Source organism: Protomyctophum parallelum (assembly GCF_964188405.1).
Source record: "Protomyctophum parallelum genome assembly, chromosome: 3".
In the NCBI taxonomy this organism is placed as follows: domain Eukaryota; kingdom Metazoa; phylum Chordata; class Actinopteri; order Myctophiformes; family Myctophidae; genus Protomyctophum; species Protomyctophum parallelum.
The window spans coordinates 2,219,525-2,246,421 of NC_139698.1; the positions used below are offsets into that span (position 1 = coordinate 2,219,525).

The window sequence follows — 26,897 nt, forward strand, 5'->3', positions numbered from 1 at the left end:
ATGTTGTTGATCGTTGAACCGGAAGTGACTTAGGAAGATTCGTCTATTTTGGCCAAAATCAGCATAATGGTGCGTTCCCGCCATCTGGAGGCAATTCGAGAGAATACACTAGCAATGAAAAAAAAAAAAAAAAACCATCTGTTCAAACCACCAGATCTTTCTATTAATGTTAAAACGATGAATTAAAAATATGCCAATTTGTTACCCAAACAAAAAAATTGGGATTGGTAGTCCAAGGGTTAATTAGATCCCACCTATATCGACCAGAAACCTTTAGACAGATTACTCCTGTAACTACACACACACACACACACACACACACACACACACACACACACACACACACACACACACACACACACACACACACACACACACACACACACACACACACACACACATGCACGCACACACATCATTGCTGCTGGCAAATCGATCAAAAAAATTAAAAATAAGTACAAAAACAAAATTCTAATGTATATATCCAAATCCATTCTTGGATTGGAGTTGATATAGCTACTTTATACACATGGTACGAGGAGGGAGGGGGGAGGGGGGGGGGGGGGTGTTGACCCGTGGGTCATGGCCGGGCCTGGCCCGGGCCGTCCTCTGCAGGGTTCTGGGTGGTCCTCTGGGTTCTGGGTGGTCCTCTGGGTGGTCCTCCTCAGTCCTCGGCACACAGCACCAGAGCCAGCTCCGTCCGGTAGAGTTTCCCTCCGTCTGATAGGGCCATGATGGCTGTCTTATACTCCGGGATCTGAGACACCTCCAGCTCCTTGAATGAGAGACACAGTAATATAGATCTATAGATCTCCTGTCATGAGACACAGCAACAGAGTATAGATCTATAGATCTCCTGTATAGGACAACAACACACAGGGCTGGATCAATAATAATCGGTAATAATAATAATATTATAATAATTAATAATCGAATAATCGGCCGCGGTCATTTTCGCGCAAATTTGTCCCAGACCAGCCGCAGATAGCAGAAAGTCTACCGCCCGCTCCGTCGAGGCACACACAAACAAACAAGCCCTAATAATACCACCACTTTTACAGAACAACATGAATGATACAAACCAACAGACAACTACAGAACCCTTTGTAGAGGGTTTATTTGTCACTCACTGATACAGGTACAGTGACAGGATCATTATGGCAGAATGGCAGCAGGCCCGGACCGGTACAAAGTTTACAAACACTATATATGCATGCACACACACACACACACACACACATGTTCACTGACCTTGTTGCTTTTCTCACAGAGGTCTTTGAGCAGAGATCCCAGCTCATTTTCATCCATGTGGCCGTTTGCATCCTGAAACATGCACGCACACACACGCACACACACACACACACACGCACGCACACACACACACACACACGCACGCACGCACGCACGCACGCACGCACGCACGCACGCACGCATGCACGCACGCACGCATGCACGCACGCACGCACGCACGCACGCACGCACGCACGCACACACACACACAGTAAACTCAACGTCATGTTATATAGTAGCCTTTTCCTCTCATGAGGGTAGACACTATAGACAGCCATCTGTTGGATGTGTCTCCTACATTTTGTGTTGAAGTGTTGGGGAGGAAAGCATCTGTGACTTACAACACGTGACACGCACGCACGCGCATACACACACACACACACACACACACACACACACACACACACACGCAAAGCCCCACACACACCAACACAGCCACACACACCAACACAGCCACACAACACCAAAATACTTATTTTCGATAAATCACACACCCCATGAAGCCTCGACTTCACGGAGGTTTTCTAAGGGCCGATTCATACTCCTATTTTAGAGCCGAATAAAAGTGGGTTCGGCTCTGTAGAGCCTACAATGTGACGTCATTTGGCTCTGTAGAGCCTACAATGTGACGTCATTTGGATCTGTAGAGCCTACAATGTGACGTCATTTGGCTCTGTAGAGCCTACAATGTGACGTCATTTGGCTCTGTAGAGCCTACAATGTGACGTTATTTGGCTCTGTAGAGCCTACAATGTGACGTCATTTGGCTCTGTAGAGACTACAATGTGACGTAATTTGGCTCTGTACAGACTACAATGTGACGTCATTTGGCTCTGTAGAGCCTACAATGTGACGTCATTTGGCTCTGTAGAGCCTACAATGTGACGTCATGTGGCTCTGTAGAGACTACAATGTGACGTAATTTGGCTCTGTAGAGCCTACAATGTGACGTCATTTGGCTCTGTAGAGCCTACAATGTGACGTCATTTGGCTCTGTAGAGCCTACAATGTGACGTCATTTGGCTCTGTAGAGCCTACAATGTGACGTCATTTGGCTCTGTAGAGACTGCAATGTGACGTAATTTGGCTCTGTAGAGCCTACAATGTGACGTCATTTGGCTCTGTAGAGCCTACAATGTGACGTCATTTGGCTCTGTAGAGCCTACAATGTGACGTCATTTGGCTCTGTAGAGCCTACAATGTGACGTCATTTGGCTCTGTAGAGCCTACAATGTGACGTAATTTGGCTCTGTAGAGCCTACAATGTGACGTCATTTGGCTCTGTAGAGCCTACAATGTGACGTCATTCAGCTCTGTAGAGCCTACAATGTGACGTCATTCGGCTCTGTAGAGCCTACAATGTGACGTCATTCGGCTCTGTAGAGCCTACAATGTGACGTCATTTGGCTCTGTAGAGCCTACAATGTGACGTCATTTGAGGTTCGGGGGTGGGGGGGGGGTGGGGGTACCGTCCTACAGTCGGCTCTTCGGTGCTACTGAAAATTTCTGTCGAGCCGAAATCATTTCGGCTCTACAGCGCCGAAACAGCGGTAAAATAGGAGTATGAATCGGCCCTAAGCCGGTGATTTGAAGACTCCTACGTCTCATATTGGCGATTACTCTGTCTTCAAAATATTGTCTCACGAATGCAATGCAGATAAATTCTAATCATGAATTCAAGACTTCATGGGGTGTGTGATGTGTTGAAAATAAGTACTGTTTTGGTTGATCTAGACCGAGGTGCACTATCATAATGTCCAACTCCTCTGAGACCGAGGTGCACTATCATATGTCCAACTCGCAAACAGCACATTGAAAGTAGACCCAACGTAACGTTGGGATTGTTATTATTATTGATGACTAAAACTAAGACTAAATATACTGACAATTTCGTCAACAAATAAAAACTTGACTAAAATGTTAGGAAGGGACTAGTGGACAAGAGATCCAGTTTTATGCTGGGTTGCATGCTGAAAATAGCAGATATACAATATCACAACGCGTCGCAGCATGCAACCAAAGTGTTAATATGTCATTACAACGACATCAAGGCCTGTCAAAACATTTAGTCGACTAAAACTAGACTAAAATGTGACTAAAACTAAGTGTCTTTGCATCGTTTCATCTGCCCGTGAGAAGGCACCATATAAGGACTTGAAACCCTGTCTTATATTTTTATAGTTTCTTTGTATTAATCTTTTATTTCTAAACATGCAGGGGGAAAAACATGCTATTTCTCAGGAGCCTTCTCAGCGCCATCTCCTGGTGACTTGGGAGGAGAACGTCTTCCACAACAAGCCTGTCTTCTCCTCGTGTCCACCTGCCGCAAACAACCCAGACAAAAGCAAGCGGCCATTTTTTTCCGCCGTCACTCCAGTGAAGCTCGTGTCCTTCACGCGGGGGGATCGTTCTTCGTACTCGTTGCCGAGGATGCGTACGTGCCAAACTGTCGTACACGTGGTCACATTTCTGGGGATCCGACATCCGTGTATTTTCACCAGGGCCGGATCTACCATATGGGCACTTTGGGCACCAGGGCCCCCCCAAAAAAAGAAAAATGCATAAAACTGCCCAAAACGGCTCCAAAACAGCAAAAAATGTTGCGCGCGCGTGAAGGGGGACCCTTCGAGCTTCAGTGCCCAGGGGCCCTCAGAGGTGTTAATCCGGCCCTGATTTTCACCCTCGCGAAAAACACGCAGAGCAACTCTCTGTCGCAGAAACGTTCCTATAAATCCCGACCTTTTCTCGGAGTCATCCCGTGGCCGTTCCTCGCAGAGTCTCAAGAACCTGCGATACCTCGTGGCAGACATGACGTGTTGCTTTGTCAGTATGAGAACTTGTAAAAAAACCCAAATCATTATTTTCAACAGTTTAGAAGAAAGAGTAAACCTGCTGGTTCTTATGCGTAATCATAATGACATATCGTTACCGCTCAGGGGAATGTAACAGGCTGTCTTATGCGTAAACATAATGACATATCGTTACCGCTCAGGGGGAATGTAACAGACTGTCTTATGCATAAACATAATGACATATCGTTACCACTCAGGGGGAATGTAACAGACTGTCTTATGCATAAACATAATGACATATCGTTACCACTCAGGGGGAATGTAACAGGCTGTCTTATGCATAAACATAATGACATATCGTTACCGCTCAGGGGAATGTAACAGGCTGTCTTATGCGTAAACATAATGACATATCGTTACCACTCAGGGGGAATGTAACAGGCTGTCTTATGCATAAACATAATGACATATCGTTACCACTCAGGGGGAATGTAACAGACTGTCTTATGTGTAAACATAATGACATATCGTTATCACTCAGGGGGAATGTAACAGGCTGTCTTATGCGTAAACATGATGACATATCGTTACCACTCAGGGGGAATGTAACAGACTGTCTTATGCATAAACATAATGACATATCGTTACCACTCAGGGGGAATGTAACAGACTGTCTTATGTGTAAACATAATGACATATCGTTACCACTCAGGGGAATGTAATAGGCTGTCTTATGCGTAAACATAATGACATATCGTTATCACTCAGGGGGAATGTAACAGGCTGTCTTATGCGTAAACATAATGACATATCGTTACCACTCAGGGGGAATGTAACAGACTGTCTTATGTGTAAACATAATGACATATCGTTACCACTCAGGGGAATGTAATAGGCTGTCTTATGCGTAAACATAATGACATATCGTTATCACTCAGGGGGAATGTAACAGGCTGTCTTATGCGTAAACATAATGACATATCGTTACCGCTCAGGGGGAATGTAATAAGCTGTCACTGTTGTGTAGCCCCTGGTAGAACTTTGCACCTCCCCCACTTTCTTTGTCGTGTTTCATATTATTCATTTGAAATATATTGCTGACATTATATAATTAGTTAAGACTCACCATGTCGTACTGCTCAAAGATCTTGTTGAACTCCACTCTGTTCATCTGGACTCCCTGAAAGAGAGGAGAGATGGAGCAACAGTGAACAACAGGAGAGATGGAGCAACAGTGAACAACAGGAGAGATGGAGCAACAGAGAACAACAGGAGAGATGGAGCAACAGAACAACAGGAGAGATGGAGCAACAGAACAACAGGAGAGATGGAGCAACAGAACAACAGGAGAGATGGAGCAACAGTGAACAACAGGAGAGATGGAGCGACAGTGAACAACAGCAGAGATGGAGCAACAGTGAACAACAGGAGAGATTGAGCGACAGTGAACAACAGGAGAGATGGAGCGACAGTGAACAACAGGAGAGATGGAGCGACAGTGAACAACAGCAGAGATGGAGCAACAGTGAACAACAGGAGAGATGGGGCGACAGTGAACAACAGGAGAGATGGAGCGACAGTGAACAACAGGAGAGATGGAGCAACAGTGAACAACAGGAGAGATGGAGCGACAGTGAAGACAACAGGAGAGATGGAGCGACAGTGAACAACAGCAGAGATGGAGCGACAGTGAAGACAACAGGAGAGATGGAGCGACAGTGAAGACAACAGGAGAGATGGAGCGACAGTGAAGACAACAGGAGAGATGGAGCGACAGTGAACAACAGGAGAGATGGAGCGACAGTGAAGACAACAGGAGAGATGGAGCGACAGTGAACAACAGGAGAGATGGAGCGACAGTGAACAACAGGAGAGATGGAGCGACAGTGAACAACAGGAGAGATGGAGCAACAGTGAAGACAACAGAGATGGAGCGACAGTGAAGACAACAGGAGAGATGGAGCGACAGTGAACAACAGGAGAGATGGAGCGACAGTGAACAACAGGAGAGATGGAGCAACAGTGAAGACAACAGAGATGGAGCGACAGTGAACAACAGGAGAGATGGAGCGACAGTGAACAACAGGAGAGATGGAGCAACAGTGAAGACAACAGAGATGGAGCGACAGTGAAGACAACAGGAGAGATGGAGCGACAGTGAACAACAGGAGAGAGTAATCATACAGTGCTTTTAAATAATCACACCCGTGTGAAGTGAGGGGCGCTCTCATCATCGTACATCATCATGGCGTGAAATAGACACTAAGCCTATTTGCTCAGACACTGTGAGGTAAAATTCTCCGTTCATCATGAATGGGAATTTAATTCCCATTGAATCCGTCCTACACCAATTTTTGTGTAGGACGGAAATCTACACTAATAGCTGAATCTAGGAGGGGCTAGGGCCCCTCAAAAAGAAAGACAGAGTGAGGGAATAGACAGACAGACCCACAGACAGACAGATCCACAGACAGACCCACAGACAGACCCACAGACAGACAGACAGACCCACAGACAGACCCACAGACAGACAGACAGACCCACAGACAGACCAACCTGGAAGCGTAGTAGAAAGTTCTCCTCATCCGGTAGGAGCCTGCATGGTAGAAATGGAACACAGCCGGTGTCAGATCAACATGGTAGAAATGGAACACAGCCGGTGTCAGATCAACATGTTAGAAATGGAACACAGCCGGTGTCAGGTCAACATGTTAGAAATGGAACACAGCCGGTGTCAGATCAACATGTTAGAAATGGAACTCAGCCGGTGTCAGATCAACATGTTAGAAAGGGAACACAGCCGGTGTCAGATCAACATGTTAGAAATGGAACACAGCCGGTGTCAGATCAACATGTTAGAAATGGAACACAGCCGGTGTCAGATCAACATGTTAGAAATGGAACACAGCCGGTGTTATAGATCAACATGGTAGAAATGGAACACAGCCGGTGTCAGATCAACATGTTAGAAATGGAACACAGCCGGTGTCAGATCAACATGTTAGAAATGGAACACAGCCGGTGTCAGATCAACATGTTAGAAATGGAACACAGCCGGTGTCAGATCAACATGTTAGAAATGGAACACAGCCGGTGTCAGATCAACATGTTAGAAATGGAACACAGCCGGTGTCAGGTCAACATGTTAGAAATGGAACACAGCCGGTGTCAGATCAACATGTTAGAAATGGAACACAGCCGGTGTCAGATCAACATGTTAGAAATGGAACACAGCCGGTGTCAGATCAACATGGTAGAAATGGAACACAGCCGGTGTCAGATCAACATGTTAGAAATGGAACACAGCCGGTGTCAGATCAACATGTTAGAAATGGAACACAGCCGGTGTTATAGATCAACATGGTAGAAATGGAACACAGCCGGTGTCAGATCAACATGTTAGAAATGGAACACAGCCGGTGTCAGATCAACATGGTAGAAATGGAACACAGCCGGTGTCAGATCAACATGTTAGAAATGGAACACAGCCGGTGTCAGATCAACATGTTAGAAATGGAACACAGCCGGTGTCAGATCAACATGTTAGAAATGGAACACAGCCGGTGTCAGATCAACATGTTAGAAATGGAACACAGCCGGTGTCAGATCAACATGTTAGAAATGGATCACAGCCGGTGTCAGATCATCATGTTAGAAATGGAACACAGCCGGTGTCAGATCAACATGTTAGAAATGGAACACAGCCGGTGTCAGATCAACATGTTTAGAAATGGAACACAGCCGGTGTCAGATCAACATGTTAGAAATGGAACACAGCCGGTGTCAGATCAACATGTTAGAAATGGAACACAGCCGGTGTCAGATCAACATGTTAGAAATGGAACACAGCCGGTGTTATAGATCAACATGGTAGAAATGGAACACAGCCGGTGTCAGATCAACATGTTAGAAATGGAACACAGCCGGTGTCAGATCAACATGTTAGAAATGGAACACAGCCGGTGTCAGATCAACATGTTTAGAAATGGAACACAGCCGGTGTCAGATCAACATGTTGACCAATTTAGACCTGACGTCGACATTTAAAGGGATTGTGACATTAAAAAAAAGGTTTTGGAATTGTTCTTGTTTTTTTTAGGTTGTCTAATCTCAATCGCACCCAAAAAACATGAACTTTTAACATTCAGTAGATTTTCTGTGATCTGGGGTTTTCTGGCTCAAACAGCTGCTCTGATTTGCCGGCAGTAAGTGACATCACTTACTGCAAATCCCATATATGTCAATGGGATTTGCCAGCAGATGTCACTGTTTCACTGTGCTGCCTGTTTTCATTGTAGCTCAAAAGGCCCCAAAAACCCCAAAGAAAACTTCAGACCACAGAAAATCCACTGAATGTTCAAAGTTCAGGTTTTTTGGGTGTAATTGAGGTCATAAAACCTAAAAGAAAAAAGAAAAAGAAATGAAAATTAATGTCATAAAACCTTTAAGTCTTTTCTGAAATACCTCATGTTTCTGTATCCGTGTTTCTCAATATTTCATGTCAAGGACCTTTAAAAAAATGTGTGTTGTGAACTTATATATATTGGGCTATTTTCCACATCCTCTTTTTCCCTCTACACCAAATGTCTCAAAACAAACGTCATTGGAATTGTATAATTATTGAAACGCACTGTAACACGTTGTTATACCTTTTTGGGTGCAGGTTCAATCACCACCAGTCTTGGGACCTTTTTTTAAACGGGACCACCTAAATAGACCTACAAGCTCACCTACAAGCTCATCTCGCGCCACCGAGTGGCGCGATACGAGCTTGTAGGTCTGCTATTTTTTTGAAAAATCGAAGAACGACTGACATTTTTATAGAATCTGATCTCAGGTCAGAACGGGTTGATCAGACCAGTGTGTTGTCCAGTGGAAACCTCGTATGAATCTGATCTCAGGTCAGAACGGGTTAATCAGACCAGTGTGTGTCCCAGTGGAAACCTCGTATGAATCTGATCTCAGGTCAGAGTTAGTCCTACCCGGCAGCGCAGGCATGAACCCCCAGAGTGTCACCCACCTGGCCATCTCAGACAGACACAGCTTCCCGTCGTTGTTGGCGTCAAAGATTTTGAGCTGAAAGAAAAAACGCAACATTACTGTAGTTATTAAAGACTATAGTCTAGACTATCAGTAGTTGTGAATGTAACAGCTTATTAGCCTGGTTAATAAACCAGACCGAATCAGCCGTTTACGGTCGATTACGGTCTGGAGAGGCTCAATTGTACGCCCATTTCCTACACCAGAGAAATGGGGCGGCCAATCGGGACACGGTATGCAGTATGGGCGGGCTTTGGTACAGTGACTTTCAATGCTTGAGACCTTTGACTGACAGTACCTCTGACCAATTGCGTCAAAGAGAAAATGTTTCAACCCCCCCCCCCTGGAAATTAAATCCAAGCTGAGCCTCCCCAGACTAATATCCGCGGTCCGTGCGATATTAGTCTGGTTTATTAAGCAGGCTAACAGCTTATAGCATGGGTTTCTTTGGCACCGGCGCCACGTTCTGGCTTATAGGGGAAGCACAGATTGTGTTAAATGTATTACAGCATGGAAATGTGGACAAAGAATTTTGGGTCTGAGAAGCTAAATGCCATCAAATGGTGGTCTGTGGCTCAAATGGTGGTCTGTGGCTCAAATGGTGGTCTGTGGCTCAAATGGTGGTCTGTGGCTCAAATGGTGGTCTGTGGCTCAGATGGTGGTCTGTGGCTCAAATGGTGGTCTGTGGCTCAGATGGTGGTCTGTGGCTCAAATGCCGAAAAAATAATTGGACCTTGATATGAAAATGTTTGAAAGCCACGGGTTTTAAACTGATCTGTTGGCCCGTAGGAAACATAGTACCTTTCCTTTCCTTTATCTGTCTGTATCTTTAGAAGTAGTACAGGGATGGTATATGTAACGTACCGTGGTCAGGGTGTATTCGTCCAGTTTGTCTTCGTCGTATGTCCTGTTAGCCTTCAGTAGGAGGTCCTTGAGGAAGTTCTACAAACGACAACAACAACAACAACCTGTTAGTCTTCAGCAGCAGGCCCTTGACACCCTGTTGTCTTCTCGGTGTCTCCTGTGTGCTCTGTGTGTCGGACGGTTTCACACTTAATTTCCAACGGGCCTCACGTGGTTTTGAACAGACAAGCTTGCTCAATGGTTGTCTTCTGCCCCAGTTCTGCCCACAGTTCCAAACATTGGAACTATCCCATTGAGACAAAGCGGGGTGCTGTGGGCTATAGTTCCAAACATTGGAACTATCCCATTGAGACAAAGCGGGGTGCCTATGGGCTATAGTTCCAAACATTGGAACTATCCCATTGAGACAAAGCGGGGTGCCTATGGGCTATAGTTCCAAACATTGGAACTATCCCATTGAGACAAAGTGGGGTGCTATGGGCTATAGTTCCAAACATTGGAACTATCCCATTGAGACAAAGCGGGTGTCTATGGGCTATATAGTTCCAAACATTGCTCCTATGGCTGGAACTATCCCATTGAGACAAAGCGGGGTGCCTATGGGCTATAGTTCCAAACATTGCTCCTAATGGCTGGAACTATCCCATTGAGACAAAGCGGGGTGCCTATATGGGCTATAGTTCCAAACATTGCTCCTATGGCTGGAACTATCCCATTGAGACAAAGCGGGGTGCCTATGGGCTATAGTTCCAAACATTGCTCCTAATGGCTGGAACTATCCCATTGAGACAAAGCGGGGTGCCTATGGGCTATAGTTCCAAACATTGGAACTATCCCATTGAGACAAAGCGGGTGCTATGGGCTATAGTTCCAAACATTGGAACTATCCCATTGAGACAAAGCGGGTGCTATGGGCTATAGTTCCACACATTGGAACTATCCCATTGAGGCTATAGTTCCAAACATTGTCTCCCAAACCCCTAAAATGAGGTCTGGTTGTATATGCGGTGAAGTGGCCCTTTAAGGACTTGATCATGCTTTAATAGGTAGGTCTTAAAATGTTCTGATGGCAGACTCTATTCTCATCTGATTGGACAGTATATGGTGACAAATAACCATTCGTTTGTGTTTTGCAAACGTTGCAACTTTGTGCTGAAGTACACGCACTCACGCACGCGCGCACGCATGCACGCACGCACGCACACACACACACACACACACAACAAAATAACAGCTGCCGGACAGAAGGAATGTCACCGTTGTGCCCTCTGGCACAACGCAACTCTACACTTTCGTACCAACAACGTTTTGGCAGTTCTCCTTTTATCCTATCATTCACAAAGTCACTGAAATGTGTTGTCTCTCTCTCTCTCAAATTTTCTTTGTGTTGTCCCCTGTATCTTTGCCAGGGACCCAGGGACACAGCCAGGGACCCAGCCAGGGACACAGCCAGGGACCCAGCCAGGGACACAGTCAGGGACACAGCCAGGGACACAGCCAGGGACACAGCCAGGGACACAGCCAGGGACACAGTCAGGGACACAGCCATGGACACAGCCAGGGACACAGCCAGGGACACAGGTAGGGACACAGCCAGGGACACAGGTAGGGACACAGCCAGGGACACAGGTAGGGACACAGCCATGGACACAGCCAGGGACACAGCCAGGGACACAGCCAGGGACACAGCCATGGACACAGCCAGGGACACAGGTAGGGACACAGCCATGGACACAGTCAGGGACACAGCCATGGACACAGCCAGGGACACAGCCAGGGACACAGCCAGGGACACAGCCAGGGACACAGCCATGGACACAGCCAGGGACACAGGTAGGGACACAGCCAGGGACACAGCCAGGGACACAGCCAGGGACACAGCCAGGGACACAGCCAGGGACACAGGGACACAGTCAGGGACACAGCCAGGGACACAGTCAGGGACACAGTCAGGGACACAGGGACACAGTCAGGGACACAGAGACACAGCCAGGGACACAGCCAGGGACACAGCCAGGGACACAGGTAGGGACACAGGTAGGGACACAGCCAGGGACACAGGTAGGGACACAGCCAGGGACACAGCCATGGACACAGGGACACAGCCAGGGACACAGCCAGGGACACAGCCATGGACACAGGGACACAGCCATGGACACAGCCAGGGACACAGGGACACAGCCATGGACACAGCCATGGACACAGCCAGGGACACAGCCAGGGACACAGCCATGGACACAGCCAGGGACACAGCCATGGACACAGCCAGGGACACAGCCAGGGACACAGCCATGGACACAGTCAGGGACCCAGCCAGGGACACAGCCATGGACACAGGGACACAGCCATGGACACAGCCATGGACACAGCCAGGGACACAGCCAGGGACACAGCCATGGACACAGCCAGGGACACAGCCATGGACACAGCCATGGACACAGCCATGGACACAGCCATGGACACAGCCATGGACACAGCCAGGGACACAGTCAGGGACACAGCCAGGGACACAGGGACACAGCCATGGACACAGCCAGGGACACATGTAGGGACACAGGGACACAGTCAGGGACACAGTCAGGGACACAGTCAGGGACACAGTCAGGGACACAGCCATGGACACAGTCAGCGACACAGCCAGGGACACAGCCAGGGACACAGCCAGGGACACAGCCAGGGACACAGGCAGGGACACAGCCAGGGACACAGCCAGGGACACAGCCAGGGACCCAGCCAGGGACACAGGGACACAGTCAGGGACACAGTCAGGGACACAGCCAGGGACACAGCCAGGGACACAGGGACACAGTCAGGGACACAGGTAGGGACACAGCCATGGACACAGGGACACAGTCATGGACACAGGGACACAGCCAGCCAGAGACACACAAAGCTCATTATATAGGAGTGGTTGCACCACTCAAAAAGGACCAACATAAAGTAAAGTAAACTCTAGGTTAAGACTGAGGCTCTGAGGGCGACGGTCACATCCTTAAGACTGAGGCTATGAGGGCGACGGTCACATCCTTAAGACTGAGGCTATGAGGGCGACGGTCACATCCTTAAGACTGAGGCTCTGAGGGCGACGGTCACATCCTTAAGACTGAGGCTATGAGGGCGACGGTCACATCCTTAAGAATGAGGCTATGAGGGCGACGGTCACATCCTTAAGACTGAGGCTATGAGGGCGACGGTCACATCCTTAAGACTGAGGCTCTGAGGGCGACGGTCACATCCTTAAGACTGAGGCTATGAGGGCGACGGTCACATCCTTAAGAATGAGGCTATGAGGGCGACGGTCACATCCTTAAGAATGAGGCTATGAGGGCGACGGTCACATCCTTAAGAATGAGGCTATGAGGGCGACGGTCACATCCTTAAGAATGAGGCTATGAGGGCGACGGTCACATCCTTAAGACTGAGGCTATGAGGGCGACGGTCACATCCTTAAGACTGAGGCTATGAGGGCGACGGTCACATCCTTAAGAATGAGGCTATGAGGGCGACGGTCACATCCTTAAGAATGAGGCTATGAGGGCGACGGTCACATCCTTAAGACTGAGGCTATGAGGGCGACGGTCACATCCTTAAGAATGAGGCTATGAGGGCGACGGTCACATCATTTTTAACGTGATTATTGCCACTTCAGTGATGCTTGCGGAACTCGACCCTGTCGTGGCAATAATCACGTTAACCCCTTAACACCCTCTGGTGTAATATTGCTTAAGTATAAACTCTAGGTTAAGACTGAGGCCCATATAAGGGCGACGGTCACATCCTTCCTGTCTCTTTGACCACCTGCAGAGGAAGGCCAGCTTCACATTAACATTTAGTTTTTTTACACAGTCAGCGCTTTCCTTTTTTTAAATGGTGCTTTGCATATTATTTCCAGTCTGACGTTAGGAGGGTCAGTGCTGTTTGGCATGCGTCTGACCACGCACAATTTGGTGGTTATATCATGTCCTCCCCTTTGTGTGTGTGTGTGTGTGTGTGTGCGTGTGTGACTGCGTGTGCACGTGCACGTGCGCACCTGTCTGTCGGGATAGTTTGGCTCGTAGCGCGCCACTCGGTGGCGCGCTACGAGCTTGTAGGTCTGCTATTTTTGAAAAATCGAAGAACGACTGACATTTTTTAGAATCTGATCTCAGGTCAGAATGGGTTAATAATCAGACCAGTGTGTGTCCAGTGGAAACCTCGTATGAATCTGATCTCAGGTCAGAATGGGTTAATAATCAGACCAGTGTGTTGTCCAGTGGAAACCTCGTAAGGATCTGATCTCAGGTCAGAATGGGTTTTAAACGACGCCATAGGCAAACCACACCGGAGGTCACTAGAGTTCATTCATATGTACACAGATAACTACAGTATACTGTATAGTTCTCACACTTTTTCAGGGACCTCCGAAAATGATGTTTGGCCGCGAATTGCTTCGGTCATAATTCATAGCATTCCTCCTGTAGCTTCATTCATGGCTCTATATGGGACTCATCCTCTCACAGTTATACCTAACAGCACGGAACCGCAACTCCCAGAATGCACCTCTCTGCGGACCAGTGTTGTTTTTGGCAGCAAATTTCTATTTTAGTTTTAGTCGTTGTCTCTTGAATAGTTTTCACTTATAGTTTTAGTCACATTTTAGTCGCCTGGAATGTATTAGTGTTTAGTCTAGTTTTAGTCGACTAAATGTCATACGATTTTAGTCGACTAAATCTACAGGTTTAGTCGACTAAAATGTGTTTTGACAGGCCTTGATGTCGTTGTAATGACATATTTTACACTTTGGTTGCATGCTGAAAATAGCAGATCTACAATCGTTGTGAGATTGTAGATCTGCTATTTTCAGCATGCAACCCAACATAAAACTGGATATCTTGTCCACTAGTCCCTTCCTAACATTTTAGTCTAGTTTTTATTTGTTGACGAAATTGTCAGTATATTTAGTCTTAGTTTTAGTCATCATAGATTCGTTTTTATTTAGTTTTAGTCAGTGAAAAAAGGTAGTCGACGAACTTTTTTCGTCTTAGTTTTAGTCGACGAAAAGAACACTGAACAGTACGGACCGCAACTCCCAGCATGCACCTCTCTCTCTCTCTCTCTCTCTCTCTCTCTCTCTCTCTCTCTCTCTCTCTCTCTCTCTCTCTCTCTCTCTCTCTCTCTCTCTCTCTCTCTCTCTCTCTCTCTCTCTCTCTCTCTCTCTCTCTCTCTCTCTCTCTCTCTCTCTCTCTCTCTCTCTCTCACCTTCAGCTCGTCTGCCTCGATGTAGCCGCTGTGGTCGACGTCGTAACTCCTCCAGGCCTGCAGGGGGCAGAAAAACAACCAACATTATGCCAGCATGGGCCCTGATATGAATATACTGGACATCTCACCCCAGTGAGTTGTCTTCACTTTCCGGGGGGGTGAGTTCTTTACCTTTCTATATTTTATGTAAAAACTGTTGTTTCTATATTTAAATAAAATACATTACATTTGACTCTTGTGTTATATTCTTGTGAAATATTCAGTAAAGTATATAAAAGAGCTCAAAATGTACATATTCAGTCAGACAACTCACCCCCCGAAAGTGAAGACAACTCACCCCCAAAGTGGCCAAAAGTGAACACAACTCACCCCCAAAGTGGCCAAAAGTGAAGACAACTCACCCCCAAAGTGGCCAAAAGTGAAGACAACTCACCCCCAAAGTGGCCAAAAGTGAAGACAACTCACCCCGTAAAAAGTCACTTTTTGGTGAGTTGTCCGGACAACTCACCAAAAAGGGTAAAAGGGGTGAGTTGTCTTGTTACCCCTGATACCAGTCACAGAACGAAGTATGTCAGCAATTGTAAACTTACTTACATACAGTAAGTGCTTGCTTGCTTGTTAACTTTGTTGTTGCTTTGTTGTTTAGCCTTTTTACCCCCATTTTGTTGAGCGATCAAAGTAAGCGATTTAGCCATAAACCCCTCTGTTCACGGTCAGAGCTGAGGTTATAAACCCCTCTGTGTTCACGGTCAGAGCTGAGGTTATAAACCCCTCTGTGTTCACGGTCAGAGCTGAGGTTATAAACCCCTCTGTGTTCACGGTCAGAGCTGAGGTTATGAACCCCTCTGTGTTCACGGTCAGAGCTGAGGTTATGAACCCCTCTGTGTTCACGGTCAGATCTGAGGTTATAAACCCCTCTGTGTTCACGGTCAGAGCTGAGGTTATAAACCCCTCTGTGTTCACGGTCAGATCTGAGGTTATGAACCCCTCTGTGTTCACGGTCAGAGCTGAGGTTATAAACCCCTCTGTGTTCACGGTCAGAGCTGAGGTTATAAACCCCTCTGTGTTCACGGTCAGAGCTGAGGTTATAAACCCCTCTGTGTTCACGGTCAGAGCTGAGGTTATAAACCCCTCTGTGTTCACGGTCAGAGCTGAGGTTATGAACCCCTCTGTGTTCACGGTCAGAGCTGAGGTTATGAACCCCTCTGTGTTCACGGTCAGAGCTGAGGTTATAAACCCCTCTGTGTTCACGGTCAGATCTGAGGTTATGAACCCCTCTGTGTTCACGGTCAGAGCTGAGGTTATAAACCCCTCTGTGTTCACGGTCAGAGCTGAGGTTATAAACCCCTCTGTGTTCACGGTCAGAGCTGAGGTTATAAACCCCTCTGTGTTCACGGTCAGAGCTGAGGTTATAAACCCCTCTGTGTTCACGGTCAGAGCTGAGGTTATGAACCCCTCTGTGTTCACGGTCAGAGCTGAGGTTATGAACCCCTCTGTGTTCACGGTCAGAGCTGAGGTTATGAACCCCTCTGTGTTCACGGTCAGAGCTGAGGTTATGAACCCCTCTGTGTTTACGGTCAGAGCTGAGGTTATGAACCCCTCTGTGTTCACGGTCAGAGCTGAGGTTATGAACCCCTCTGTGTTCACGGTCAGAGCTGAGGTTATGAACCCCTCTGTGTTCACGGTCAGAGCTGAGGTTATGAACCCCTCTGTGTTCACGGTCAGAGCTGAGGTTATAAACCCCTCTGTGTTCACGGTCAGAGCTGAGGTTATGAACCCCTCTGTGTTCACGGTCAGAGCTGAGGTTATAAACCCCTCTGTGTTCACGGTCAGAGCTGAGGTTATGAACCCCTCTGTGTTCACGGTCAGAGCTGAGGTTATGAACCCCTCTGTGTTCACGGTCAGAGCTGAGGTTATGAACCCCTCTGTGTTCACGGTCAGAGCTGAGGTTATGAACCCCTCTGTGTTCACGGTCAGAGCTGAGGTTATAAACCCCTCTGTGTTCACGGTCAGAGCTGAGGTTATAAACCCCTCTGTGTTCACGGTCAGAGCTGAGGTTATGAACCCCTCTGTGTTCACGGTCAGAGCTGAGGTTATAAACCCCTCTGTGTTCACGGTCAGAGCTGAGGTTATAAACCCCTCTGTGTTCACGGTCAGAGCTGAGGTTATGAACCCCTCTGTGTTCACGGTCAGAGCTGAGGTTATGAACCCCTCTGTGTTCACGGTCAGAGCTGAGGTTATGAACCCCTCTGTGCACGGTCAGAGCTGAGGTTCGCTCAGGACGGATGTATTATTTGTTTGCGTTGCCTCTAGAACTGGTTCATGGATAACATCAGATTACAGACAGTCTGGATTCTCCTTTAACCGTTTCAGTTCATACGACGTGTGAGGTCGTCATAAGGATCCCGAAATATTAGTGCCTACGACGTCTGTGTCCTAGAGACGCGGGGCGAGATAAGAATATTCTGAATTTTTAATTTTTTTTTTTTTGGCATTTCGCTTTTCGCTTGCCGTGTGCTAACGCTCAGTGTAACTATTAGCTTGTCATTGACTCCCATGTTAGCGCGGCGGAAAGAATGACTCGTATCTCCTAATCCAGGGCGCTCTCCGTGGTGATGAATGGATCGATATGCTGGTGCTTCATTTCTGCTCCTAATCCGTCTCTCCCGCAAAAATATGAACGCTTTTTTCAATAAATGTATTCTAAATTGTTGTTATTGCAATTTACGAGCCGCGTTCGCGCGTCTTATACTTGTCATCAAACTAAATACTGTCGACGGCAGTTAACACGAAGTCCATCATTTATTCTGACAACTCCCTGAAAAGGCCTATAAGGCTGTCCTGACCCACTTAACCATGATTTATTCATACATTATGGATAATAATAGTCTGGACTGTTCTTGGTTTCAGTGTTGTTTTTGGCAGCAAATTTCTATTTTAGTTTTAGTCATATAGTCTCCTGAATAATTTTCACTTGGTCTTAGTCACATTTTAGTCACCTGGAATGTATTAGTGTTAGTCTAGTTTTAGTCGACTAAAGTTCATATGATTTTAGTCGACTAAATCTACAGTTGACTTAGTCGACTAAAATGTATTTTGGCGGCTCTTGATGCCGTAGTAATTAGTGTTTTTACACTTGCTAAAATAGCCGATCGGCTATTTTCAGCACGCAACAAAGTGTAAAATGACTTATACTGGATCTCTTGTCCACTAGTCCCTTCCTAACATTTTAGTCTAGTTTTTATTTGTCGACGAAATTGTCAGTATATTTAGTCTTAGTTTTAGTCATCGTAGCTTAGTTTTCATTTAGTTTCCATTCGTTTTTGTCAGTGAAAAAAGGTAGTCGACGAACATTTTTCGTCTTAGCTTTAGTCGACGAAAACAACACTGGTGGTGATGAAGGGGTTAAACGTACCAGCATAAACTCTGTGCAGGACTTCAGCTGTTGCCGGAAAAACAGCAGGAAGTTCTCGTCTGTGGGCAAAATCTGGACCAACTGTGGATGAAATAACACACAGGTCTAAATACTTCCTTAATGTTAACGCTCGCTGATGGGGCGCTTGTTTCACAGCGCCAGCTGCTACTAGTAGGGCGGGGTTATAATATAACCTCACCTAAAACTATGCCTGAACCTATAACCCTATAACCAGTAAAACAAGCCCTCCACCTCAGCGCCCATCGACTCCCAGGCTCCACCAAAGAGAGTATCCCATGCAATATAACATTATACCTTGTTTGGACTTTTCGCCTGCTTTTGTATTTAGCTTTTTGTTGTTAACTCGCTTGTTAACTCGCTCTGCGTTAACTAAATGCCTACTATTGTAAATGGTAAACTAGACTAGACAATACCGCCACCATCCGTATACACAACTGTGCCTGTTTTTGCCGATACAAAGAAAGACATATGTTGGACTCATATATTTAACCCATTCTCAACGGGAACCCATTTTGGTGTCGGCATCATGTCGTGCTTTAGCTATTGAAAAATAGCAGATCTACAAGCTCATAGCGCGCCACCGAGTGGCGCGCTATGAGCTTGTAGATCTGCTATTTTTGAAAAATCGAAGAACGACTGACATTTTTAGAATCTGCAGATCTCGGGTCAGAATGGGTTAATCAGACCAGTGTGTGTCCAGTGGAAACCTCGTATGAATCTGATCTCAGGTCAGAATGGGATATATATATATATATATATATATATATATATATATATATATATATATGTGCGCAGAAACGCAATTATCCTCAAATGGTTCCGGCAACAAGAAGCGATTATGGGTTGTGTCCTGAGCATGAATCAATATGTTATCAACTCCATTCCATCTGCTGCTGCTGCTGTTCAGCGGCGTAGTCGTTACACAAAGCCATTCAGCCTGGGATAATAATAATAATAATAAGAATAACGCTACCAGCCGCTCCGTTCCACTGGCTAATGTATCTGCTGACACTTTGTGCTGCAAATGTAATGTTACTGTATGTATACACCCCTATTCATTTCCTCAGTCTATCAAACGTCCGTCCGTCCGTCCGCCCGCCCGGCCTCGATATGAACGCTTTCCACAGGGCCGGATTAACACCTCTGAGGGCCCCTGGGCACTGAAGCTCGAAGGGCCCCCCTTCACCCGCGCGCAACATTTTTGCTGTTTTTTGGAGCCGTTTTGGGGCGGTTTTATGCCGTTATATTGGCCTATTTCCGGTCGCCTACCCCCCCCCCCGGTCCAGTTCAGGTCAGTTTGCCTAAACTGCTTTCAACGCGCCACACACATGTTGTATAAGCGTGTAATTCTGTTCTGTGTATTGTGATTATTGTGATAATTGTTACAGACTCTCCCGCTAGGGAACGAGTGCAGTACTTTCATCCGACGGAGCATTGGTCCGAACGACAACCTACCTCCTCCCTCACCCTAACCCTAACCTCCCCCGGGGCAGACACCTAAACCTAACCCAACCCTCTCCCGACCCGCAGCGCACCCTAGGGAACAGGAGACTAGACTCCTGACCCGTGGCCTGTGTGGGTAGCAAGATGTATACACCGTCAAATGTGTAGTTATTCTAACTTATATTCAGTGGGTTTTTCTGTCAGCCTTTTTCATATCAAGGTCCATCATTAATTCGGCATTTTGAGCCACGGTTTTAGCGACAGGAAAGCCCTCTGAGTTCCTCTCAGGAATGGAGGATTGTGCTTTTCCTCTGTCATGTATTTGATTTGATTTGATTTGATGTATTTGATATATTCATGATACAATTCATAGGAGAGCAGTACAGAATTATCAGGATTGCGCAAGAAGTCAGAGGACTTATTTCCATTGTGATCCAAATAAATAAATAAATAGTTACAGCATATGATAAGAAGAACATGTGTACTAACATTACAATACTAATGACATTTACAACCGGCCGTCATAGATCAATAAACAAAAGACAATAAATAGATACAAATAGATAAATACAGCACTATACTAACTTGCCCATCAGCCACTTTTTCAACATATTTTTAAAAATGTTCAGAGACTGGGCAAATGTAATTTCCCTTGGGATTTTGTTCCAATCCTCCACCCCTGTATATTTAAATGAGCTTCTACCTACCCTACACGCTAAACCCAAGCGTTTAGGTTATAAACCGTTTTAAACACATATCTGTAACACTTTTTAAACGTGTCACAGTGTTTAGATTATGAACAGAAGAACATGTTTAATCGCCTGTAACACTTTTTAAACACATAAACGTGTTTAGTTTTTACAATCAAAGTCAGTCATATTATAGGTAGCCTGACCTAAGCAGAGACATTTCTGGTCTAGAGGGGCGGGTCGCGCCTCAGAAATGCGCGCACCCTGATTGGATCTCATCGATCTGTCCGTCACCCCCGGCCCCTCCTCTCCCCCCTAGTGCAGCGCTACGTCACATCATTTAGAGCGACGCCCACCCGGAAGGGTTGACTCCCACTTTTAGACTGGTTCAGCCCACGGCTTTTTCCAGGCTTTCATCTTTCGCGCAGACGAAATGAAAGCCTGGGTATCGAGGCTATATTATAGGTGTTTAGAATTTTAACACTAGGTGTTCTCGTGAGGTGTTTGAGTGAACTCGTGTTCTACTGTATTTTATGACCATTAATAAACATTTGGCATTTTATTATTACACAAATACACACATGGTGTTTAGGTTTAAACGCGTCACATGTTCCAGGGATTTACAGTGATGTGTCTCAGGTTTGGTGGGTGTAACATCTAAACTGGTTTTATTTCCACAGCGTGCTGTATTCATGTATTCATGTATTCATGTATTCATGTATTCATGAACGATGCCCACATCGTATCGACTTCAATGAAGCCTATAACAGAAGCAGAAACATCTGCTGGTGTTACGGTTACGGTATAGCCCACATGTTGCACTGCAGGCCGTTTTTAGCATTATACACTCAAATGTACATCATTTAACCCATTCTGACCTGAGATCAGATTCATACGAGGTTTCCACTGGACACACACACTACAAGTAACTATAGTCTTTACTGTATATATTGTTTAGTTTGTTTTGTTTTTAGTTTTTTCAACTATTTACCGCATATAAGATTATTGGACACGAGTAGGCTACGAGTCCCACGTTTGCGTTGTAGATCTGCTATTTTTCAATGGCTAAAGCATGACATGATGCTAACACCAAAATGGGTTCCCGATCAGAATGGATTAAATAAATAAAAAAGAAAATAGACACTTCTGGTACTTTGCTAATGAGTCACAATCTTACAAGTAACTATAGTCTTTACTGTATATATTGTTTAGTTTGTTTTGTTTTTAGTTTTTTCAACTATTTACCGCATATAAGATTATTGGACACGAGTAGGCTACGAGTCCCACGTTTGCGTGGATTTAACAAATGAGCTGCTCCTGGCGGAACGTTCCGTCTGATGAGCTTCATTGATATCAAACCGGATCGCTGATTTATTTTTATTTCTTATTTTTCTCGGCTCTGCCTTTCCTTCTTTAGCGATCGTAGACCGGATTACGCTGCCGTCCACCTCCCATTATACAGGCTGACTAAAACCTAACCTAACCTAACTCCTAATCTACGGTGACGGTGACAACACTCACGTCAACAATGCCGATCTTCCCGTCTGCCTTTTCCCCGTAGCGCTCCACGAAGGCTCTCATCTGATCCGTCAGCTCCTGGAACACACACACACACACACACACACACACACACACACACGCACGCACACACACACACACACACACACACACACACACACACACACACACACACACACACACACACACACACACACACACACACACACACACACACACACACACACACACACACACACACACACACACACACACACAGACACACAGCATCGAGACATTAATACAGTGCAACTGTACATTGAGAGTCATTAACCCATTCTGGACAGGAACCCCTTTTGGTGTTTTAAGCATTATGTTATACTTTTAGCTATATTGAAAAATAGCAGATAAACAAGCTCATAGCGCGGCAATCGGCGCTACGCTATGAGCTTGAAGCTTGCTATTTAAAAAAATAATCCTGGCACAAATCCTTTTCTCATATTCTTCTAGAGCGAACGTTTTTAACTCAAATCTTTGCTTTGGATGGGAGTCATCGGCAGGCCAATTACATATATGTTTTTAGGGTCTTTGACATGAAAAAGGTTGAGCACCACTGACATAGAAACATATGTTTTTTCACTAAACTGTTAGGATTTAGAAGACTCTTTTTTTTTTTTAGAATCAACCTCAGGTCTAAAGGTGGTTTTGGCACACTGGATGCGTTTTTCGGAAAACCGAAAACGCTGCTAAAAATTCCGAAAATCGCGTCCCTTTTAATGGGTTAACACAGTGCAACTCGACGTTGAAACTTTACTACAGTGCAAATGTATTAACCCCTGGGCTACAATTAACGGAAAAAACGGATTATTGCTAATCCGTTTCCCGTTCACGGAATTAACGGAATGTCAATAAATGTCAGTTATCTAGGGTTCAACGGAGCAAAAATTTGTATTTTTTCGCTAATATCACTAATGTTGGATGTAATTTACCAGAAAACGGCCGAAATCCGTGTGATCGTGCACGTGCGCCGTCTCTATGTGCGTCGCTGTAAAAAAATGTGATATTTTGCAATGTTTTGGGGTTGATTTGAGGTTAATTTGACTTAGTTATGAAAAATATAGCATTAGCTTAGCAATCCGGACCAGCCAAGCTGAAGCTAGTGACTAGGGTCAAAATACTACCAGATGTTGTCGATCGTTGAAAAAAAAATCTGTTCAAACCACCAGATCTTTCTATTAATGTGAAAATGATGAATTAAAAATATGCCAATTTGTTACCCAAACAAAATAATTGGGATTGGTAGTCCAAGGGTTAACATGGGGGGGGGGGAGGAGATAACCGCATCCCTCAAGGGCTCTAAACCAGAGGCTCCTAAACGTTGTGTTGGTAAATAAATGGTAAATGGTGCATTTATATAACCGTTAACATAGACTGTGCATTATAGGTCACATTCCCACCTAATACTTCGGTACTGATGTTGAATGGGCGTGGACGAGAAGTTGGGATTGTTGCATATTTAATTCCCTGCGGTTTGCCTTCACACTGCGCTGTATAACCGCAGCAACTGGAAACGCAGCATGAGGGACCTTTATCAATGTGTTCAATAAACTAAACTTTTAACTATGGGTAGCAGAGATACAGTGGCAGCACATTTCTATTTTAGTTTAGTCATAGTCTTTGGACTGAAACTTCATTTAGTTTTAGTCACATTTTAGTCACCTGGAATGTCTTAGTGTTAGTCTAGTTTTAGTCGACTAAATGTCATAAGATTTTAGTCGACTAAATCTACAGTTGATTTAGTCGACTAAAATGTATTTTGGCGGGTCTTGATGCTGTCGTAATGAGTGTTTTTACACTTGCTGAAAATAGCCGATCTACAAGCTCAAAAGCTCGTTTTGAGCTTGTAGATCGGCTATTTTCAGCATGCAACCAAGTTTAAAATGACTTATAGTGGATCTCTTGTCCACTAGTCCCTTCCTGACATTTTTGTCTAGTTTTTAGTTGTTGACGAAATTGTCAGTATATTCAGTCTTAGTTTTTGTCACCGTAGCTTAGTTTTCATTTAGTTTCCATTTGTTTTTGTCAGTGAAAAAAGGTAGTCGACGAACATTCTTCGTCTTAGTTTTAGTCGACGAAAACAACACTGATACAGTCCAGTGGTAACCAGACCTTTATATCTGACTGTATTACAGGGTGACAGAGATACAGTGATATGAACCATACCTTTATATCTGACTGTATTACAGGGTGACAGAGATACAGTGATATGAACCATACCTTTATAGACTGTATTACAGGGTGACAGAGATACAGTGATATGAACCATACCTTTATATCTGACTGTATTACAGGGTGACAGAGATACAGTGATATGAACCATACCTTTATATCTGACTGTATTACAGGGTGACAGAGATACAGTGATATGAACCATACCTTTATATCTGACTGTATTACAGGGTGACAGAGATACAGTGATATGAACCATACCTTTATATCTGACTGTATTACAGGGTGACAGAGATACAGTGATATGAACCATACCTTTATATCTGACTGTATTACAGGGTGACAGAGATACAGTGATATGAACCATACCTTTATAGACTGTATTACAGGGTGACAGAGATACAGTGATATGAACCATACCTTTATATCTGACTGTATTACAGGGTGACAGAGATACAGTGATATGAACCATACCTTTATATCTGACTGTATTACAGGGTGACAGAGATACAGTGATATGAACCATACCTTTATCTGACTGTATTACAGGGTGACAGAGATACAGTGATATGAACCATACCTTTATAGACTGTATTACAGGGTGACAGAGATACAGTGATATGAACCATACCTTTATATCTGACTGTATTACAGGGTGACAGAGATACAGTGATATGAACCATACCTTTATATCTGACTGTATTACAGGGTGACAGAGATACAGTGATATGAACCAGACCTTTATATCTGACTGTATTACAGGGTGACAGAGATACAGTGATATGAACCATACCTTTATAGACTGTATTACAGGGTGACAGAGATACAGTGATATGAACCAGACCTTTATATCTCACTGTATTACAGGGTGACAGAGATACAGTGATATGAACCAGACCTTTATATCTGACTGTATTACAGGGTGACAGAGATACAGTGATATGAACCATACCTTTATATCTGACTGTATTACAGGGTGACAGAGATACAGTGATATGAACCATACCTTTATATCTGACTGTATTACAGGGTGACAGAGATACAGTGATATGAACCAGACCTTTATAGACTGTATTACAGGGTGACAGAGATACAGTGATATGAACCATACCTTTATATCTGACTGTATTACAGGGTGACAGAGATACAGTGATATGAACCATACCTTTATAGACTGTATTACAGGGTGACAGAGATACAGTGATATGAACCATACCTTTATATCTGACTGTATTACAGGGTGACAGAGATACAGTGATATGAACCATACCTTTATAGACTGTATTACAGGGTGACAGAGATACAGTGATATGAACCATACCTTTATAGACTGTATTACAGGGTGACAGAGATACATTGATATGAACCATACCTTTATAGACTGTATTACAGGGTGACAGAGATACAGTGATATGAACCATACCTTTATATCTGACTGTATTACAGGGTGACAGAGATACAGTGATATGAACCATACCTTTATATCTGACTGTATTACAGGGTGACAGAGATACAGTGATATGAACCATACCTTTATATCTGACTGTATTACAGGGTGACAGAGATACAGTGATATGAACCAGACCTTTATATCTGACTGTATTACAGGGTGACAGAGATACAGTGATATGAACCAGACCTTTATATCTGACTGTATTACAGGGTGACAGAGATACAGTGATATGAACCATACCTTTATATCTGACTGTATTACAGGGTGACAGAGATACAGTGATATGAACCAGACCTTTATATCTGACTGTATTACAGGGTGACAGAGATACAGTGATATGAACCATACCTTTATATCTGACTGTATTACAGGGTGACAGAGATACAGTGATATGAACCATACCTTTATATCTGACTGTATTACAGGGTGACAGAGATACAGTGATATGAACCAGACCTTTATAGACTGTATTACAGGGTGACAGAGATACAGTGATATGAACCATACCTTTATATCTGACTGTATTACAGGGTGACAGAGATACAGTGATATGAACCATACCTTTATATCTGACTGTATTACAGGGTGACAGAGATACAGTGATATGAACCATACCTTTATAGACTGTATTACAGGGTGACAGAGATACAGTGATATGAACCATACCTTTATATCTGACTGTATTACAGGGTGACAGAGATACAGTGATATGAACCATACCTTTATATCTGACTGTATTACAGGGTGACAGAGATACAGTGATATGAACCAGACCTTTATAGACTGTATTACAGGGTGACAGAGATACAGTGATATGAACCATACCTTTATAGACTGTATTACAGGGTGACAGAGATACAGTGATATGAACCAGACCTTTATAGACTGTATTACAGGGTGACAGAGATACAGTGATATGAACCAGA

At 44.8% G+C, this 26,897-nt stretch overlaps 1 protein-coding gene across 1 annotated transcript in view; it reads right to left on the reverse strand.

Moving 5' to 3' along the window:
• Positions 1-664: 664 nt before the first annotated feature.
• calb1 (calbindin 1) overlaps positions 665-26,897 on the reverse strand; it is a gene marked incomplete at both ends in the record, with an annotated part of 43,640 nt that continues 17,407 nt past the window's right edge. Inside the window, 9 exons of the mRNA XM_083761278.1 lie at positions 665-775; positions 1,252-1,323; positions 5,209-5,262; positions 6,639-6,678; positions 9,103-9,158; positions 9,987-10,064; positions 15,225-15,281; positions 18,640-18,720; positions 22,314-22,388. Coding sequence (XP_083617404.1) covers positions 665-775; positions 1,252-1,323; positions 5,209-5,262; positions 6,639-6,678; positions 9,103-9,158; positions 9,987-10,064; positions 15,225-15,281; positions 18,640-18,720; positions 22,314-22,388 — 624 coding nt within the window. The remainder of the gene's footprint in view (positions 776-1,251; positions 1,324-5,208; positions 5,263-6,638; positions 6,679-9,102; positions 9,159-9,986; positions 10,065-15,224; positions 15,282-18,639; positions 18,721-22,313; positions 22,389-26,897) is intronic.